The sequence below is a fragment of the Hyalella azteca genome, unplaced genomic scaffold, assembly GCF_000764305.2.
Source record: "Hyalella azteca isolate HAZT.00-mixed unplaced genomic scaffold, Hazt_2.0.2 contig17671, whole genome shotgun sequence".
Lineage (NCBI taxonomy): Eukaryota > Metazoa > Arthropoda > Malacostraca > Amphipoda > Hyalellidae > Hyalella > Hyalella azteca.
Window position 1 is genome coordinate 123,325 of NW_025947446.1, and position 20,097 is coordinate 143,421.

The 20,097-nt window shown below is 37.6% G+C and overlaps 1 protein-coding gene and 2 non-coding genes across 3 annotated transcripts in view; 1 reads left to right on the forward strand and 2 right to left on the reverse strand.

The window, feature by feature from the left end:
- Positions 1-2,278: 2,278 nt before the first annotated feature.
- The window catches only part of LOC108679651, a 29,101-nt gene continuing 11,282 nt past the window's right edge, over positions 2,279-20,097 (forward strand). Inside the window, exons 1-4 of the mRNA XM_018168307.2 lie at positions 2,279-2,294; positions 14,852-15,217; positions 16,766-16,920; positions 19,389-19,601. Of these exons, the coding sequence (XP_018023796.2) occupies positions 14,860-15,217; positions 16,766-16,920; positions 19,389-19,601 (726 nt within the window). The 5' untranslated portion in view covers positions 2,279-2,294; positions 14,852-14,859. The remainder of the gene's footprint in view (positions 2,295-14,851; positions 15,218-16,765; positions 16,921-19,388; positions 19,602-20,097) is intronic.
- Positions 3,183-3,375, reverse strand: LOC125179455. Its single transcript, XR_007157272.1, has one exon. It is a non-coding gene; the product is annotated as a U2 spliceosomal RNA (small nuclear RNA).
- On the reverse strand, positions 4,256-4,469 carry LOC125179456. Its single transcript, XR_007157273.1, has one exon. It is a non-coding gene; the product is annotated as a small nucleolar RNA U3 (small nucleolar RNA).

Genomic DNA, 20,097 nt, shown 5'->3' on the forward strand with positions numbered 1-20,097 from the left:
TAGATTTATTCAATCTTGAGATTTGGTTCCAGTATTTATAAAGACTAACAAGGCAAACTTTTATTGATTTTTGACCTTGCATTCCAATTTTCCTCTGTTAATTCCTAAAAATGTATTTGTGACATTTATCTGGGTATACATAGGCTGCTAACAAAAGGGTCTCTATTAATTTATGTCAAATAATTTAAAGAAATTTTAACTATTGCAACTATTTTCATGACATGCATTCTTTATCGAAAATGAATAAAAATTGGCTAAATTCAAGACAATCGAATGATCAGTCATATTTCTTGCCTGCATTTAGTTACACGCTTCTTTCAGCTCTAATTTTCATGATTTCATGCATGAAATATCAAACAGCAGTAGATGATATTAACATAACATAACAACCGCGCTGAACGCGGTTGTTATGTTCACCCCGGCGCTGAAGTGTAGGCCTGATGTGGCCTGTTGCTGATTCTTTTCCTTTTCGTGACTTGTTGACGATAGTTTGAAATAGCTACTCGACTTCCACCGGGTTCGATATGGTGCTAGGCATTGACAGAAATATCTATAAATGATGGAAATATCGACTTGAAATGTTCTAGTTATCACAGTCTTCTTATCAACTTATGTTTGAAAGTTCTATTACGGGTCAAATTATAGTTTGTCATGCAAACATGAAGACTCTTTGAGACATCAGTGTTGAGGTACATCTATTCCATGCATTAAGGGCCACACCACAGTTCACGGTCGCTGGTACACCGTCTTTAAAAACATGAATTTGAAATGCTCTCGGGAAATCTTGTCGCTCTGAACTGAAAAGACTTTGAGATTTGCGGTACGCCCCAGTCTCGCAAGATTGTGAAGTAGAAAACCCATACCTCTCTCCTAAATTCGTTCGATTTCAAAAAGAATGGACCCAGATAGATTCTACACACCAAGAATTCATCGCTTTTGGACCTTTTGGCTAAGATCAAAGTGTAGTATGGATACGACTGCTAGCAGTATGGAGCCATCGACAGCGGAGCGAAGAATTTCACAGCCTACCCCGGAGCACGAAGCACAGCAGCTACCTGCAGTTCCTGATATACGGCACCCAACTCGCGAGGGAGCAACTGTTACCCTATACTATCCCCTGCCTCGCAGCCTGCCCTGCACCGAACCTGGATGCTCATGGCAATGCGCCTCTACTGATTGGACCCATAGGAAGCAAACCCTATGCAGACACTTGGAAGGGAGACACCTCATCGCTCGACCGACGTTCAACATCACATGTGCTGGGTGCGACGCCGCCCTTGGCATCAGACCTTCACGCCATGCATGTACAGCAGCACCTGCAAGGGAGATAGTGGCAAGAATCCACACCCACGTTTGCCCCCGAGAAAGTTGCGACAAATCTTTCCCCACAGCTCGGGGCCTCCTGAATCACATCGCAAGGCACAACAGACGCGATGCGCAAGAGCTCCGAAATGCGCTGGTCCACGCCATAGAAAACGGCCAAGACAGTCCACCAGCCGCAGAAACGCAGAGGGATCTTAATCAAACAAATGAACAAATGACTCAAGAAATAGACGCTCCAACTGGAGACGCTGTAGACGACATTGCTGTAGAACTGCAACAAACAATGAATAGCACGCCTACAGAAGTTACTCCCGAGACCGAAGAAGATGATGTGGCTAGCAAAGTCTCCGCTCATGAAGAGCGGGACGACAGCATCGACATTGCTGATGAAGAGCACAACGAGAGCACGGAAGTGACTGAGAACACTCGCACAACCAATGACGCAGAAGGGCCGACTGAGTGGGTGCTTGAACAATTCATCGCACCTCTCAACGGACTGGCTCGAAACAAAACTGGGATGAATTCGAACTGCTTCTCAAAGATATAACAACGGCAATGAGAACACAGCAAAAAATTCGAGCACCCACCGAAGAGACGAGGAACTTTAGAACTGTGTCACATATTCGCAAGCTTTCAAATAGAACATATAAAAGTATTTTCAACTGTAAGACTGCTGTCCCACTTTTGCAGGTGACTGGTCTTATTTGGATTAGCTATCCCTCCAAAACATCATTTTGCGTATTTTGGCTTCATAATATTTAAAATCAACCCTGTTATCGCTTTTAGAAGAAAAATATCGTACGTATTGCGAGTCCCACAGCTTGGGTTAAAGTGAGCTTTTTTTACTTTAGGTGGCAAAATATAAATGGTTAAATCAATATTTTTATTTAAGTATAGGCGATATCTAGACAGGGTGTCCAGAAGCACCTCAGCACGGCGAATTTACGCTTTCCCTTTACCACGTTTTACTGGTATCGTATCATATCTCTGTCTACTTAGACTACGATATTTTGTGCTCCTCTCGGGGCCATCTACAACGAAGATGAGAATATTATTATGTTAAAAATCCCGTATGCATTGCGCCCTGTTCTTTTCTTCGAATTGGTGAAGTACTTGTCACGTGATTTTTCTGTTTTCAAGACTCGTTCACATACTTCGAATAATTTACAAGCACTTGATCGTTTGAGATAGCCAATAAAAAACACATATATCAAGATTTACTGAACCAGTTAATCAGCCCCCTCACCTTCAAAAGTGGTAATACTAAATTTCTGAAATTTAAACTCTCAACAATTCTGTAGACAATACTCTAAGCATCATGAGACTAGCTCTATATCGAAGCAGTTTTGATAGCCAAACGTTGAACCCATTTGCGAACGTCTAAATTAACATCTNTGGAGCGGGAGGGTATCAAAATTCCAACGAACGTAGACGTCAGGAATGTTTGTGCACCGTGACTTTGTCACGGTTACAAAAAAATGAACCGTCTCCACAGCAGACTCACATCTCGAAAATCATTCAGAAACATTCACGGCATGCATGCAAAAAGGCCAGAGTCGTACATTAGAAAAAACTTTGAAATACACCAGGTCGGAAAATCCTGTAAGCAAGCATTACAATCATTTTTAAAATATTGTCAGAACTATTTGTAAGCTGCTTGGGCGTAACTGTATTTAGGAATAACTTAAAAACTCATTTCAAACAATACCACTGACGAAACAACAAATATTGGTAGGCCACGTGCTAATGTTCAGTTGGATTTCAACTTGAGATGTAGAATCTGAACTATCTTAGTTAGAAAAGGGAATGCAAATGCAGTTGAAGGAAATAGATTACGTGAGAAGATTGATACTGAGATTATTTCGTGGACCGATCCCGGAGGTAGTGCAATACCGGGCCGATCCGCGGCAAAGGTGGAGCAAGCTCCTAGCACTTCGCCATGATCCAAAAATCAGATTAATATCGTTGACCCCACATGGGGGTCGTATCAGATATTAAGCTGATAAGAACAGATACTACACTTTGATCTTAGCCAAAAGGCCGAGAAGCGATACTGTTAACGCAAAACTCTTGACACCGGCTCACCAACACTGAAAACATGGAAATAAATTCAAGAAAATGCTTCTTTTAGGGGTGTAACTGAGCAAAATGGAACCTGGCTGGTAACGTGGGATATAATTACTTTCAAATTAATTGTTTAACTGCGGTTGATCATATGCGGCTTGATAGCGGAAGTCGTTCATGGATATAAAATGATCTATGATCGATATACAATATCACAAATGATACTTATAACATGTGGCCGAGCATTCGTTAACCCGACTGGCAGAAAGACTTGACTTTTAGCTGAAGAGCAAAAATAGACGCTCAAATGGCGTAGCTAGGAAAACTTTATTACCTTCAAAATGATCGGTCGTAACAAGACACTTGTGTGATAATTATCTGAGCTCTCTCAACTAGCATTGAAAAACACACATTTCTTAATTTCAAGGGAGTCCAAGCGTTACATTTCATACAACAATCCAGACACATCTCAAATAACAGGAATTTTGTCGATCCCGACATTAGTTAAGGAATACCCGTCACACGCACGCAGAAAGAAACATACCAAACGCACGATGAATTTCATTTTTCTACAAATGAAATAATCCGTCAATCAAAAATTTACTCTTAGAGCAGTTGATCAACTTAGATATTGGACGGCAATGATAAAATTTTGCACGCAATAGTATGAAAAATCGTGTTAGCAAATAAAACTTTAATTGCGTTAGAATAAATATTTTGAAAGTACGAAGTACTCAGCATTTTATTTCCTGCATGATTGTTGACTAATTTCATTGTATCAAGGTTTTGGAGGAGCATATCCAACGAAGTAGAGAGAGTTCAAGATTTATTGGTCTCCATGAGGAGAACGGACAAAAAGTCGGAGCATACCACTCAGCCGGCGCACGGCCCCTCCTAGACTCCACAAGGAAGAACTAGGAACGGTCATCAGGCTCGCAGAGACGGATCTCTAGCGAGTAGTTTCCCGCTCAGGACCGTGCGATGAACTCGTCATCGTGGCTTAACCGACGCAAGGAACCTGAACACACGCGCAAAACCGGGACATTTCCGGTATGAGAGACTCATCTAGAAATGAATTTCTTCCGCGTCAACACAACTTTTTCTCAAACAATAATTCAAAAGTCCCACAAAAACTCAAATATTCTTAAGATGTGTTTCAAGTAAAATTATTAAGTAAAATACGCGTATGATATAAATTGCACCGTTCTTTGCTCCTTCAACAAACAAGCGAAAACGAATGGAAAATTAGAATTTGTTGCTCAACACGGCTATGAGTTTCAAATATCTAAATATCTCACAGCCGAAAAGATACAGAAATTCACGTGTCTAAAATTTAGTGAAAGATGTTAGTTTAGACGTTCGAAAATGGGTTCAACGTTTGGCTATCAAAACTGCTTCGATATAGAGCTAGTCTCACGATGCTTAAAGTATTGTCTACAGAATTGTTGAGAGTTTAAATTTCAGAAATTTAGTATTACCACTTTTGAAGGTAAGGGGGCTGATTAACTGGTTCAGTAAATCTTGATATATGCGTTTTATCTTGGCTATCTCAAACGATCAAGTGCTTGTAAATTATTCGAAGTATGTGAACGAGTCTTGAAAACAGAAAAATCACGTGGCAAGTACTTCACCAATTCGAAGAAAAGAATAGGGCGCAATGGATCCGGGATTTTTTAACATAATAATATTCTCATCTTCGTTGTAGATGGCCCCGAGAGGAGCACAAAATATCAAAGTCTAAGTAGACAGAGATATGATACTATACCAGTAAAACGTGGTAAAGGGAAAGGCTACCTACACATTCTAAACCACCGAGACACATGGGGGATGTCCCGGTTCATAGCGAGACAACCGGGACGTCAGCTATAGTTGAAAACTTACCAGTTCTACCGAACCGAGCTGCGTAGCTTTTAACGAATTTTCCATTTTAGGTGAGGACTCTGGGCGACCTCAGCGGGACAACCGCGAAAGACTTGAGCATGAGCAGCACGGTCGCCGTGTCCGGTGTGACGAAGTGCTTCCGGACACCCTGTCTAGATATCGCCTATACTTAAATAAAAATATTGATTTTACCATTTATATTTTGCCACCTAAAGTAAAAAAAGCTCACTGTAACCCAAGCTGTGGGACTCGCAATACGTACGATATTTTTCTTCTAAATAAGATAACAGGGTTGATTTTAACTATTACGAAACCAAAATACGCAAAATGATATTTTGGAGGGATAGCCAATCCAAATAAGACCAGTCACCTGCAAAAGTGGGAGAGCAGTCTTACAATTGAAAATACTTTTATATGTTCTATTTGAAAGCTTGCGAATATGTGACACAGAGGCAAGACAAACGAAAAACCATGTCACAGGCGTGAAGTGCAAAACAAATACACATGAACGCCTAAATTATTAGTTCACTGTTGAATAGCCAGAATTTCGTCAGTAGTTTCTAAAACAAGGCTTCTTCCCAAAGAATTACGTAATGTTATTTCGAAAAACCAAATAAATATAGGTTTATAGATATACTGTTAAGAATTTACCGCCGAAGTAAATAAATGCAGGTGCAGTGGGTAAATTTTAATCCGCTTAGAATTTCGCAGCACCGAATGGGTGATACTGCCCCGTCTCGGAAAGGTTAGAATGTACGTCAGTCTTTCTATAACGATATTATTTTTCGGGGGTTCAAGCAATTCAATAACTATAGGATTGTAGCTCATAGATTCTGTTCATTTACGCTATGGTTTCAACTTAAACGTCTTCATGTAAAGTAAATAGAAAAGCTTCCACTCACGCAATGTTTTCAGAGCTTTATAGAAAATGCAGGCTGGTATACTTTGATAGATGCATCAGATTGCCGGAACCAATGCCAGGCTTGCAAAAATAAGTCATCTATGTTAATTTTGTGAAATAGATCAATGAAGGGTCACGGTCATGTTGACAATACATAATTTTTCTCCAAGCTAAATTATTGTTAACAATTTAAGTTATGTTCATACGAATAAGTCAGAATTACACTTATATATTGCTAACGTCGATTATTGATTTTATTACGGTATTCTACTGCGAAATTCACGAAAAACTTGCACAAATAAAATGGACACTTACGGTTTAAAAGTTGTGCTATTAACGATCGATGAATATTGTAGAGATGAAGTAGTAAGCTTTCTTAAGAAGGGTTAATTTTTTTGTTTATCATGTCAGTTTTTTGCTTGGTTATCTCGCTTCTTGTGTTGCATGTCTTCGTGGATAACAGTTTTGCAGGGCAAGTTATTATACCGGCAACTACTTATTTATTTATGCATTCACGGCCTTACCTATAAAAATATGCTTCAACTTTGTATCGTCTCAAATTGCCTAACTAATTATCTAACTATTGACCTTAAAAAATCCTGTAACTATTGACCTAACCAATTCTCTATTTACACTGCGATATTTCGAAATTAATATATTTCTTCGCAACAATAGCGGCTACCTGAAATCTAAATGTATGGGTAGCTCCTGATTTGCGGTGTGTCGAGCGCGCGTGCATTCCTTCAAGTAAAATCTAAATAAACATGCTGTTGAAGTTGAGATTTTGTTTTCCTTCTTTACAACATCCAAACCCTCATATTTTCCGGCCGTTATGCACTTCCAGAAACTTAGTTTCCCTCAAATTTACTCAGCCTTAATATTGAGACAAATAACGTGAGGGAGAAGTGTTAGTTGTAAACATAAGTTTCGACAGGTTGACGACCCACAAACAATGAAAAGTTCATATGTTGCATAATATGAATTTCAAGAATATAGGATTTTCCTGTCGAACCATCATATCGCACAACCAGGCTCGGTCAAGAGATCCTGCAGCTCGATGTGTAGGTAGAATGCATGGGCCAATTGCCTCCCTACGACGACAGTGGTAAAGGCCACCTCAAACACTCCTCTAAAGAGTTAGGCCACGTAATTAGAATAATCTTTGTTTAATCTGTCAATGTTTGTTCATGGTTCCTATTCTTTACTTGAAATTTGGGCATAGGATTATTCTTTTTATGTAGGAACGTTTTGACGTTTGATGCTTATGATTTACGCCTCAATTGTTGCCTATTTCTGCAGGCCATTATTACTTACACTGAGAGCATTGTACTTTTCTCGTTTTTTCATGAGCAAGCGATCTGTAAACTAACTAAGTAATAAATATTTGGACTGTTTCTCATTACAGATGAAGCCCAAAACCATACTGCTCAGTAAACCAAATATTCCCACGTACAGAATGAAAAAGATGACGTACACCTGCTCCTCGGCAGACACGGCGGACGAGTATTGTGCACCTGATATCACGGCCACAAAGCAAACTTTTGGTAGAATTTGGATGGGCTTTGGTTGAAGTCTGTTCCAAATCATCTTCTGAATTAAAACATCACTGATTTGACTAACAGATAAAACTCCTCAATTTAAGTACTCAACTCCTCTGCCTCTCTAACCTCCAGCGAAGCCTCCATATATAGGTAACTTGCAGAAATACGTCATATATTCTGAGCTGGGCAGCGCTACTTTGAAATGTAGCGGCCACTACCGCTACCGCTACATGCTCTAAATGAAGCGGGCGCTACCGCTACAATTGCTGAAATGCAGCGCCGCTACCGCTACCGCTACTTGTAGCGCGCTACTGCCCACCTCTGGCTAACAACTAACATGGTGACACTAGTAAGTAGTAACAGCCTTGTACTATAAGGCCTCGGTACAATACTGCATCACAAGGTCTCGGGAAAATACTGTACCACAGGGTCTCGTTACAATACTGTACCACAGGGTCTCGGTACAATACTGTACTACAAGGTCTCGGTACAATACTGTTCTACAAGGTCTCGGTACAATACTGTACCACGGGGTCTCGGTACAATACTGTACCACAGGGTCTCGGTACAATACTGCTCTACAGGGTCTCGTTACAATACTGTACCACAGGGTCTCGGTACAATACTGTACCACAGGGTCTCGTTACAATACTGCACCACAGGGTCTCGGTATAATACTGTATCACAAGGTCTCGGTACAATACTGCATCACAAGGTCTCGGTACAATACTGTACCACGGGGTCTCGGTACAATACTGTACTACAGGGTATCGGTACAATACTGTAGCACAAGGTCTCGGTACAATACTGCATCGCAATGTCTCGGTACAATACTGCATCACAAGGTCTCGGTACAATACTGCATCACAAGGTCTCGGTGCAATACTGTATCACTAGGTCTCGGTACAATACTGTACTACAGGGTCTCGGTACAATACAGTGCGCTAAAGTACTCCCGTTACAGTATTGTACCCGGAGTGGTTGTATTGCACAATACAACAACCACTACTGCACTATAGCCCACCATAATGCTCACTGGGTATTCTGTGCAAATTTCATCGCTCAATACGTCTTGTAACTTTATAATGAATGATTAATACATTCAAAACCTCGTTAACGAATTAAAAATGTCTTTCGTTACTAATTTTTTATTTACCACTGCAAACGAAAAATATTGTACGATATATAGAAAAAAACTAAGAAGAAGATTGTCAATAAAACAAATTCTCCGGTCTTTAATGAAACATGCTTAAATGAACAAATTCTTCCAAAACATACTAAAAGAAGTGCATGGTAGAATAATTTTCTCATAAATTCGCACAAATTGGAGTCCAGAAACATTTCGTCACAAAGACGGTGCTCAATTCATGTGGAGTGCGTCACGTTTCACGTAGCGTAAATTAGGAGTTCGCTACAGGCGCTACTGCCGAGCGGGCATGTGTCCTTGGCGATTCCGTTCTCCGAGTATTCGTTTGTTACTCCGACAAAAGGAGCGGGCATTCAATAATTGCTTTGTTTTATGCCGTATTTGTAATATTTATTCAATCATCTCAGCATTATACTTAATTTCGTTTGATATTATTTTTTTGGTTCTTATTTTTTTAGTTCAAAGCCCGAAAGCCGTCTCTGATCCGAGCTGATTGTATTCTGCTATGGAAGATCAAAATGCGGCTGGGCGGCCGGCAGTGACCATGCTGGGCCGCCACGACATGAGCCATCAGGGCCCCACGGCCGATACCCGATTGGTCCTTCATCCTTGGGCCTCGAAAGTCGGCAGCCTGAGCCCTGAGGACGAGGTAGATGGCAGGCTGGCCACTGGCCAGCCCTGCCATGCCGCATGCGTATCAAATTTGTAAAATTTTAGCCAATCGTAGGTATTTATTTTAACATTTTCTCAATCAGTTTAAGGTGTAGCATGTAGGCTGTAATAGGCTAATAGCTTACGCTGTATCCTGTTCCTGTAATCTGTATAGTGTATCCAAAGTGGCAAACCAGAGCTTTTTAGAATCAGTTCATTTTTAATTTCCTCATTTACTCAAGATTTAAACTAATTTCTTAAGTATGATAATGCTGGTATCCATGATACTTTACTGGCCTACTTATAGGACTCAAAAATGAACTTGAGGGAGAGTCTAAAAAACTCTTTGCTTTGTCACTATGAGTGTATCATTGTATGCTGTAGCAACAGACAGTGTTTTGTTGCTCTGCCAACATATTTTCTTTTGACAAAGGTTCTACATTTCCTGTTTATTGCAACATATAAACCCTTGATTTCCAAAAAACTGCTAGTTGCATATGCATTCAAAAAATCCTACTTCACAAGTTACAAGATTTACTTGCATCGCGCAGATTCTAGATGACATATATCATTGCAAGAAAAATATAGATGTTGGGAACCATCACCATACTAGAAGGATCAGGTAAAAAACAGTTAAAATAATTTCAAACATAAAATGACTTTTGTTAATCAAAAATCTTTAAATTAAATGAAAAATTTCTAAAGCATTCACTGCAGGATTGGAATTTTCCTAATTGTTTCTGAAATCTTGAAGCTCCAATGTGATGAATTTTTAAATACAATTGGAATCTCGCAGCCCGATTGTGCACTTTTGTTAACAATTAGATTATTTAGATAGGAGGTTAGGTATTCATCTGGCAGAAATCTTGTGGTTTCTCAAAGGCCGGAAAGCTCTAGTCGTGGCCCTAAGCCTAAAGGTAGAAGTTTTCCAAGCTTGATTCACTGTAGATTTTTATGGCACTCCCTCTCAATTGGAGTTTCTATCAATCAAGTACTGAAGATAGGAAGCATTGCGCCAGCGTGCAGAGGGTGGAAGCAGTGTCGCAAATATATGGGTTTTTAAGCCCAAAGTGTTGCCAACGACAACCATTTCCAAGATGCGTCGCCAGGTAATTTTTGATGAAAAGTCATTTATGCTGCGTAATAAAAAATTTCATCTGCACTGTGTTCGGGTAACAAGTGCTCGCCAGCGGCAGGTGCATAGTGACAAAGCAGAGAATTTTTTAGACTCTCCCTCAAGTTCATCATGGATAGTATCATGGATACCAGCATTATCATACTTAAGAAATTGGTTTAAATCTCGAGTTTTTGAGGAAATTAAGAATGAACCGATTCCAAAAAAGCTCTGGTTTGCCACTATGGGCAGGTGGGCGTGCAAAAACAGGAGCAAAATGTTGTAGGTAATACGCTTATTTTCTCTCGCTAAGCATAACATGTAACATTGATTAATTTGATTAATGTTAAAAGTGATGGGCTTGTCCGGGAATTGAACCCGGGACCTCTCGCACCCGAAGCGAGAATCATACCCCTAGCCATTTCCAAGATGCGTCGCCAGGTAATTTTTGATGAAAAGTCATTTATGCTGCGTAATAAAAAATTAGTTACAAGCCACAAACTTATTTACAAGGTTGCATGCATGTGTTATCCCAAATAACTAATTTTACCCTAAAAACAGTCTGATTGTACAGCAAGTGTCAACTGAACATGTGATAATGCAATCTGACTGCTCTAATGTGACCGCAACTATGCAATTGTAAACTTGTTGTTTACATTTGCGTTGGATATTTTGGCAGGAACTCATTGCAACTGATTTCTGGACAAACTTCACTGCATCCTGATCCATCCAACGTACCGGAAACCTTACTTTTTTGCAAATAGTTGGCCGAAGACTGACAAATTTATCAAATGCAAGAATTTCAATCTAAATGTGTCGACAAGATCTTCTGAAGGCGTAAATATTGCTACTGAAGCATCGCCACAGATCTTGCAATATTCATCCACTTTCTGCACAGTGGGCATTGCGTAAGGCTCACTTACCTCAATGCTTGGCGTGGTCTAATTGTTTGTTAGAAAATTCCAAGAAGTCATGCTCTCATTGCTCTGCAGTGGAGATTACCATGAGATCTCTTTATTTAATAAAAATTTTTCTTTCCTAATTAGGCTAATTTTTATTTGTTGGCAATTTTTGTGTTTAAATATTTAATCACCATGATTGTAGCAGCAAGCAGTGACTTGAGCCTTGGGGGTTTGTTTGAACTTCAAATCCTGATGCAGGGAAAATTCTGGTCAGGACACTTGCAAGATGAATTTTCATTGCAAGATTTTGATGCATGTGTTTATTAAATTAAAATCAGACACCAGTCTTGACCTAATAAAAACAAGGATAGTTTTTATTCCCTTTGATACCATTTAGCATACTGAATGTTAATTTTTACCACTTGTCCTGTCCACACATGAGTTTGTCACATACTTGCAATAAAACCACCAAGGAACTAATTAACCAATAAATTATTTATTGACATTATGCTTCATCCTGCATTGTCATAATTTTGTTATCACTTTGATTTCTTATAGGTTGTTAAAAGCTAATTTTTCCTGATTCACACACATAAGTATGTCAAATTGAAACAGATGAGAATCTAATTGAAAAGAAAGCTATTTATTGACATTACGCTACTACAAGGGTACAAGCATTGTTAGAATTATTTGTGTCTCCCTTTCTCATAGTTACACAAAATTTTAGCACCATTTGCACACCCAACTCAAACATGGCCTAATCAAAGTACATGTAATAAATAACTGTAGGAGTGGCCTTCAAATAATACTTGTAGATCATCAATGCTCAATGCTCTCTACAGAAGTTGTATTTGCATAAGTGACTCAAAGCTTTGATTGGTTAATATTTCTTAACTGGCTTGTTTCATGCATATGAGCAAAATATGTTTAGCAACAGACATATTTGCTTTGGACAAAAGTTCTATGTTGGAGGTTTGTTGCTACATGTAAATGCTCAATTTCCAAGAAGACTGCTGGTTGGAGTTTCTATTAATCAAGATAGGAAGCATTGTGCAAGGCTCACTTACCTCAATGCTTGGCATGGTCTAATTGCTCTCAACATATTTCATCAAAATGATTCAATATTCCATATGCTACGACATGAGATCCATGTCACTGTAAAAAGGAAAAGGTACTACCATCGTCTCAAATACAACAATACCAAATCCTGTTACTAATTATGCACCTACCAAATTTGTAAATCATAATAGAAATCATCATCCAGTAATCTTTTCAATTTTCATCAAAGCTATAGCCCTTTCATGTAAAATATAAATTAGGAAATCATGTTATATCTTGATATGTTTAGTGTTCACTATTAAGAGTTTTTAGACTTTAAACTCACTAACATACAGATTAACTCTTGCAATATATCATGAGTTTTCAGTCTTTTATTTTAAGAAACATTTTTATTCAAGTTTATGTTCAATTATTTAAAGTATAATATCTGATGGTTTTGGAACATTAATTCTAATGTGAATTTGGCCCAATCATAATTTGGCATAATTTATTATTATGTAGAAAAAAAAGCAAAAATATTAAATCTCAAATCTGACAAATTAGAAATTTAATAGAACCATAGAATTTTCATATAAGAGATCATTTGATTTATTTTTAAGAGAACTTCATTAGGAAATGAAAATTCATGCTAGATATTTGTTCTTTTCTGTTAGTTTAACCAAAGCCATTGGCAATAATCTTATGGCCAATGGATTTTTCTATTTTTATCATCTGAATTGTGTTACAGTAAAGTTTAATTATTTTCTGATGAATTTTAATGCTACTAACAGGCTTTTTTTCAAGTATTTTAAAATTTTATTGGGTATTCTGGTCTTTAAACTTTTGTATGTATAAATGAGCAGGAAGTGCAAGGAGCCAGCCAGTCATTTACAGATTAAAAGTGCAAAGAACCAAACGGACAAAAAAATACATGTATATAACTGAGATCAAAATAATTTAAAATAGAAGTTTTTCTACGCATACCAGTATCTGTTTTGGCAGATGCTGTTTTAATTTATTTAAATAGAAATGATCTTCAAAGATTGACTGATTTGCGCTACAAAAGTTTGGGGATGGGTTATAATACAATCCTCGCTGTTAACCAATTATTGTAAAGGCAGCAAATGAATGCCAACTTTGCTAAGCCTACTCAGCCTGGTCAGCGAGACTGATGCTAGTGCACTTATAGTTGCAAGAGTGGAAGGTGGTGTGACAGCCAACTGCGATGTTCCTCTAATTTTGGTGCTAAGTTCATTAATTCAATATGACTGAGGTACAGTAATTTAAAATGAATGTTTATTTGCACCAAGTGCATGTGCACCTCCAGACTGTTATTGGTTGCCAGACAAATCCTCAATAATACTGGCAACATTTTCAGCACTGAAAACCGATCTTGGCAGCACAATTGCAAAACTATACATGGTGGGTCCTGTCCAGAAAGAACCATAAGAATTGGTCTGGACCTGACATTGAATAAATCTAGCTTTAAAGCTGCAACTAGAGATTTCCCACCATTTTTGGAACCACGAGATTCCTGCTAGATGATTTGGCTCCTATTTACATTTTAAGAGAAGAATCAAGCTGCAAGATTCCCAATGTATTAAAAATTTGGAGCAATGAAATTTCAGTAATAAGTCGTTAAATTCAAATTCTGGCCTGAAAAGGTTGGAATTCTAAAAATTGGGGTTCCTGTATTTAAGATTGATCTAGCTTGGTAACTTGCTTCCCTGCATGTACCATAAAACAGAGTCACTTGGATCATTTTGACATTTTAGAGAAGAAAACCCCCTTCTCAAACAGTTCTTGCCCTAAAAAAATTTTGTTGATGGCTCTTGAAGTACACCATGAGATTGCCTAGAAATGCACAAAATAAATTTATTTTATATATTTACTATGAGACTATTTGTAGCACGAAAAGTACAGGCGCTAGATATGGTCCAAGTCATCCCATTTTAAGGTACTACCTATATGTTCTCATGTTCATATTTTGTACTTCTCCTGAATTCCATCTACTTAAATATGTTTGAACTTTGAAAATTATTCTAGTTTAATTTATTCACTCATAATTTCAAGTTGGCAATTCTGTTGATATGATTTATATTGTTTTATTATTATAGATTTTTATATATTACTAATTAAAATTTGTTAATTATAAGGACAAGAGCAGATGGGGTACAGAAAACCCAATTGTTCAGAAAGGGAGAAGACCAAACTAATTTTGGAAGCAGTGGTAGATCTGATAAATATTCATTATGTCATTTGCTTCATTTAATTTGACTTCTCTTTCAGTGAGTGCAATGAAAAGACAGAAGAAGTTGTTTTCTCACACTGTTTTGTTCCCTCAATTTCCATCATATAAACTAGGAACAAATGACCAGTCTTGTGGATCCTTGGGTGTTAACCATACAAATGGGAAGGTTGATGCACCAAATCATTTGGAATGTGGTCAGCGCACATCTCCTGAAGAAGTAGATTTATTGAGTAATGACCACCATGTTGGTGAGAATGAACATCCTCAGCAAGACCTGGATACACCCAATGATCCTGACTATGGAACATTGGAAGGAACAACACATTCCTCTGTAGAAAATGGCAGAAGTCAGAAGATCTTAAAATCGTGTGATGTTGCCATGGAGTGTAGGGAGACTCAACTACGTAAGTAAATACATCATTTAGTTTGGTCATTTGGGGATTAAATATCAAATTTACATTTTGCCTCCTAATGCACCTAACCAAGAATTCGCATTGCACTGTTCAAAGGTATTTCTTGTTGGCTTTATTTAAATAATACAATTTTTAGGCATTTCATGTCTTATAAACATAATTATTCAAATATTTAATAATTGAAATTGTCCATTGACACATATCACAATTTAGAAATTTATTACTAGTTTTCAACTCATGTCTGCATAAATATGAGGACTATTATGTACCTACTCACTATTTTGTACACAGAAGAATTGTTTGCCTGATAAATAGATTAATAATTCCTGTTCTATTTTATTAGACAAAGATATGGCAGTCATGCTTGCTATGAGTATTTTAGCTTCTGTATGTAGGTTGTCCGTACTGTTAACAGATTATTTTAAACAGTGCCATAATATTGCCTGGTCTCCTACCACTAATGACCAGTTATTTATTTTTCCATCAAGTTGGCAACAACTGTACCCTTAATGAAGGATAATGAAAGACTGATTTTAATAACTAATACCTTTTGAGTGAAAGTACCTATGGGAAAAAGGAAATGCACTTGTGTATCTATATAATTTCATTAAGTTGTAAAGAAAACTATTAAGTGATATTGGAAGTACCATATATTTTGCTGTAAAAGATAAATTATTCAGTTTCATGCAAGGAGCATGGATGAATGAATCATTGGAGTGCAGTAAAAGTGATGTTGCTTACAGGAAAGATAGTTCCTATTATTAAAATTCCTCTTGCTAAGTAATCCGTTTTCAATTGTTTGTTTTACTGCAAACATAACAGAATAAAAAGTAGTATATTATATAATAAGTAAAATGACAATTCAAATTAAATATCTACAATATCAATGTGACTAAAAATGATTAATGATTTTTATGGTCATGAAGAACATGGAGGTTGAGCTGAGAAAAATGGCATGTATGCCCCTGAGTGTACATGGCATAATGGCATGTATGCCCCTGAGTGTGCATGGCATATGTCTCTTATACACATCTAGATGTGTATAAGAGACAGGCATAATGGCATGTATGCCCCTGAGTTTGCATGGCATAATGGCGTGTATGCCCCTGAGTGTACATGGCATAATGGCATGTATGCCCCTGAGTGTGCATGGCATAATGGCATGTATGCCCCTGAGTGTGCATGGCATAATGGCATAATTCTTCATTGCTTAGGATTGATTTTTCTGATTTTCTTAATGCTGGAAGTTTTGCCTCTAGCACTTGTTTTGCTAGGCACTTGTTTTCTATTGTCTTGAATTCTTTTAATATGTCCACTATTTTGTAACCCAATTAAAGTTGGAACAAATTCAACATCAAAATATTGATTGATATGAGTCCCATTTCACAAGCATCAAGAAGAAAATGCCTAATAAATTCATCTTATCTTATTCATCCTATTTGTGTAAATTTGGCTTTTCTTAACAGATTGCACTTGTACTCTCTAAATATTTATATATAAGTACTTGGCAAATTAGGCATACATTCTTTATCAATACAGGAGACGAATCCCTGAAGTGTTGTCGGGTGCTGTCAGAGCTTGTCCGAGGGCTGACTGATGCCTGCAGTTTCCATGACTGGGATCAAGTGCTGGCTCTTCTTCCCTGCATTGCAATACGTTTTTACCCTTCCCTCTCCATGCAGTATTCAGTGCAGGTTAGTTTTGAGTTTTCAATGATCAACCTTGCCTCTCTTATGTAGGTGATGTTAGTGGAATATTTTATATTTTCCACATAGGCAGCAGAGTGTAAACTCTGCAGTAGTGGAATTTCAAGGCACAGCTACACTTGAACCTAAATTATTAGAAATTTTTTAACCTTGTAATGCTCAGAAGTCACTTACTTATTTTGTGGAACATCTCACTACTTTAGCTGAGCTTTTGGTAACATATTCATGCTGCACACAAATGAATGCCACTGTTCTCTAAGTTCAATGTTTCCTATACCTACATTAAAGTTTGTGACATATCATGATGGTTCTCATTAGGGGGTTCTTATTACAAATATTGCTACTCACCTTCCATTTTTTCCCCATCTTATTGTTATGTATTAGTTGATAGCAAGGGATTTTCTAGACATCATATTGATCAATAGCAACATGTTGTTTTATTACATCTCCATGCTTTGTTTCTATAGTGCGCCTTACAAATAATTTTTTTCTTTACCTAAGTCACTTCTAAATTACTTGTGCTGTGAATTGCATTTGGTTGAAAAAATGTCATGCATAACATTTAGACTGCTGGAACCAACCGTATCACCTACTGATTTTGCCAAAATATTATGAGTTTAATGCAAGTATTACAATTAAATATAGGTACCTATTAGTAAAATCGTGCATCTCTAAAGAAGAGATGTGTTAAATAAATGTGCAGCATATATGGTACATTCTCAGTGTGTTAAGTTTAATTTATATAGTTTTTAATGCTGGATTACTTTTAATTACTTGTATCTGTCAATCGAAATAACTGTCAAATAGCCTAATCATGTAAACAAGCTTTATGGAGTAGATTCTTTCTAATGGTTGGGTCTTGGCATTAAGCTTTGTTTTAATGTGTTGGGTACAATTGTTCATGCAAGTTAACCCTTGAACATAAAGTTAATGGAATCCTAAATAACAAATAACATCTTGGCTTCTCCTCTTGCTTCTTTTCCTGTGTGCCACATCTCTGTAGCCCTGCACCTGAACATTTCCTGTGTGCCACATCTCTGTAGCCCTGCACCTGAACATTTCCTGTGTGCCACATCTCTGTAGCCCTGCACCTGAACATTTCCTGTGTGCCACTTCTGTGTAGCTCTGCACCTGAACATTTCCTGTGTGCCACTTCTGTGTAGCATCGCATACGAAGTTTATATCTCTAAAAGTTTACCTGCAGCCTGAAAATGTATTTCATTTCATTGGTTACTCCCACGCTATTAACTTTGGAGATGCCATAAGGCAATAAATATATGATGAAAATTGTATGAATCTTGTATAGGTTGTAATCTTGTTTATTTTTCACTAATGTAACTACATATATTATTTATAGTTACATTAGTGAAAAATCTGTATGCCTTCTTGGAATGTATTAGTGCTAACCAATTAAAGATTTGAAGAGGTGGGTAATTTATTTCAAATAGTTATGTCAATTATTTAGTTCTTTACCATCCATTAAGGCCCTGATTGAAAGCCGAGAGGCTTCGAACAGGCTCGGCTCTTCCCTAAGCGTTTCTTCACTAATTAGGATAGACTTTACTCCACTCGCAAATGAGATGGCGATATGGATTTTTCCATACTTACCCAGCTATTTATTTATAAGCGTCGACCAGTAACAAAAGATATGTAAACTTTGTACTAAAAGAGTTTTAATAAGAGGAAATTTCAAGAAACTTTGAATATTATTGTTCATCAAGTCTGCGAATTTTACACTTTTTTCGAGATATAAACGGGTTGTAATTTTTATTGTCAATTGAATGGTATATTCGGCATTCCTTGATCAGCTTCCTTGTTATAGATATTTTCCACCAGAAAATATTTATGATCGAGTCTGCTGATACGCGGAGGGAAAATCCCGCATACTAGCTGCTCAAATGGAGACGTTGTGCAATGTTTGAGGGGAAAGAGACGTCGTAAATTACCCCCATTTCTCCCCCTGACGGGTGGCATGGTAAAGGCGAAGTCAATGAGGGGCAAAGAATAATACGTGGCCAGTGGTCGGCCTATCCAATTAGTTATAGCCGACCGTTGGCCATTCCTCGGCCACCTGAAAGCGACCAGTTCCCGCGAAGAATGGTCTGGCTAGGATATTATATTACAAAGAGTACAAGCTCGAGGGTAGCGACTGGCCGAACTTTGGGCAGATCAAGGATTTTACACGATGGTCGCGAAAACCTCCCTCCCAGACTTCGCTGCATTTTGACTACAAGCCTTAATGCTTACATAACCAAAAAAGCAGTTTTATGAATACATCAAATAATGTATTTGCTGATGAATTAAATGGAAATCTACTTTTTTTATAATTTTTTTTTGCATCTAAACGCCAGGTAAAGGTATTTTCTACTGATATATTCCAATTCTATTTTGTAACCAAATATTAAGTAGAGTTTTGCTCAGAAGACAATGCCATCAAGTTCTGGTTTTGCTGGCAGATGGCGATTGCTCTGGAAAACTGTGGTGCACTCAAAGGAACAAGTGTTGCAAAGCTGGTGAGTTATGCTGCTCCTAATCTGATGGCACAAGATTTGTGCAACATTGTGCAGCATTTTGAGCGCACCAGAACTGCTGCAAGAGATGGTGCCACAGACTCTCAACCCTCAGAAACTAACCTCCAACTGAAGAAGTTGTTGGATGACATTGAAAAGGTGAACTTTGCTGGGCAGCTTCCATGTTTTGCAAAACTTTCACAATTCTGAGGTTAGAGTTGTTCATGTGTCAATATATATGACTCACAATTATCATTACAATTTTATTCCCTGCCATTGACATTGTGAATAATCTCCTAGTGTAATGTTGCTTTTGGTATTTTTCTAAAGGTTAATTTATCTTGTATTGCATCCATAAGGGTATTTTTTAACAACTTTATCATGCTTGGTGTTGAGAGATACTTCTATGTATTTGCTGGTGATTGAAAATTGAGAGAATTGTATCCGAATCACTCCTCTCTGCTCTGTCTTTGATGTTCCTTCTTCTTCAGAAAACAATAACTCAATTAGAAGTCTAATGGGTTTAGATATCACACTGATTAAGAATTACCAAAGCCTGATTTCTGAAGTAAAACATAGACTAAAATGTAGAACTATATGATGCTCTCAAATGCAGAATTGATAATATATACAGAATTTAGAATTGTAATTTGGC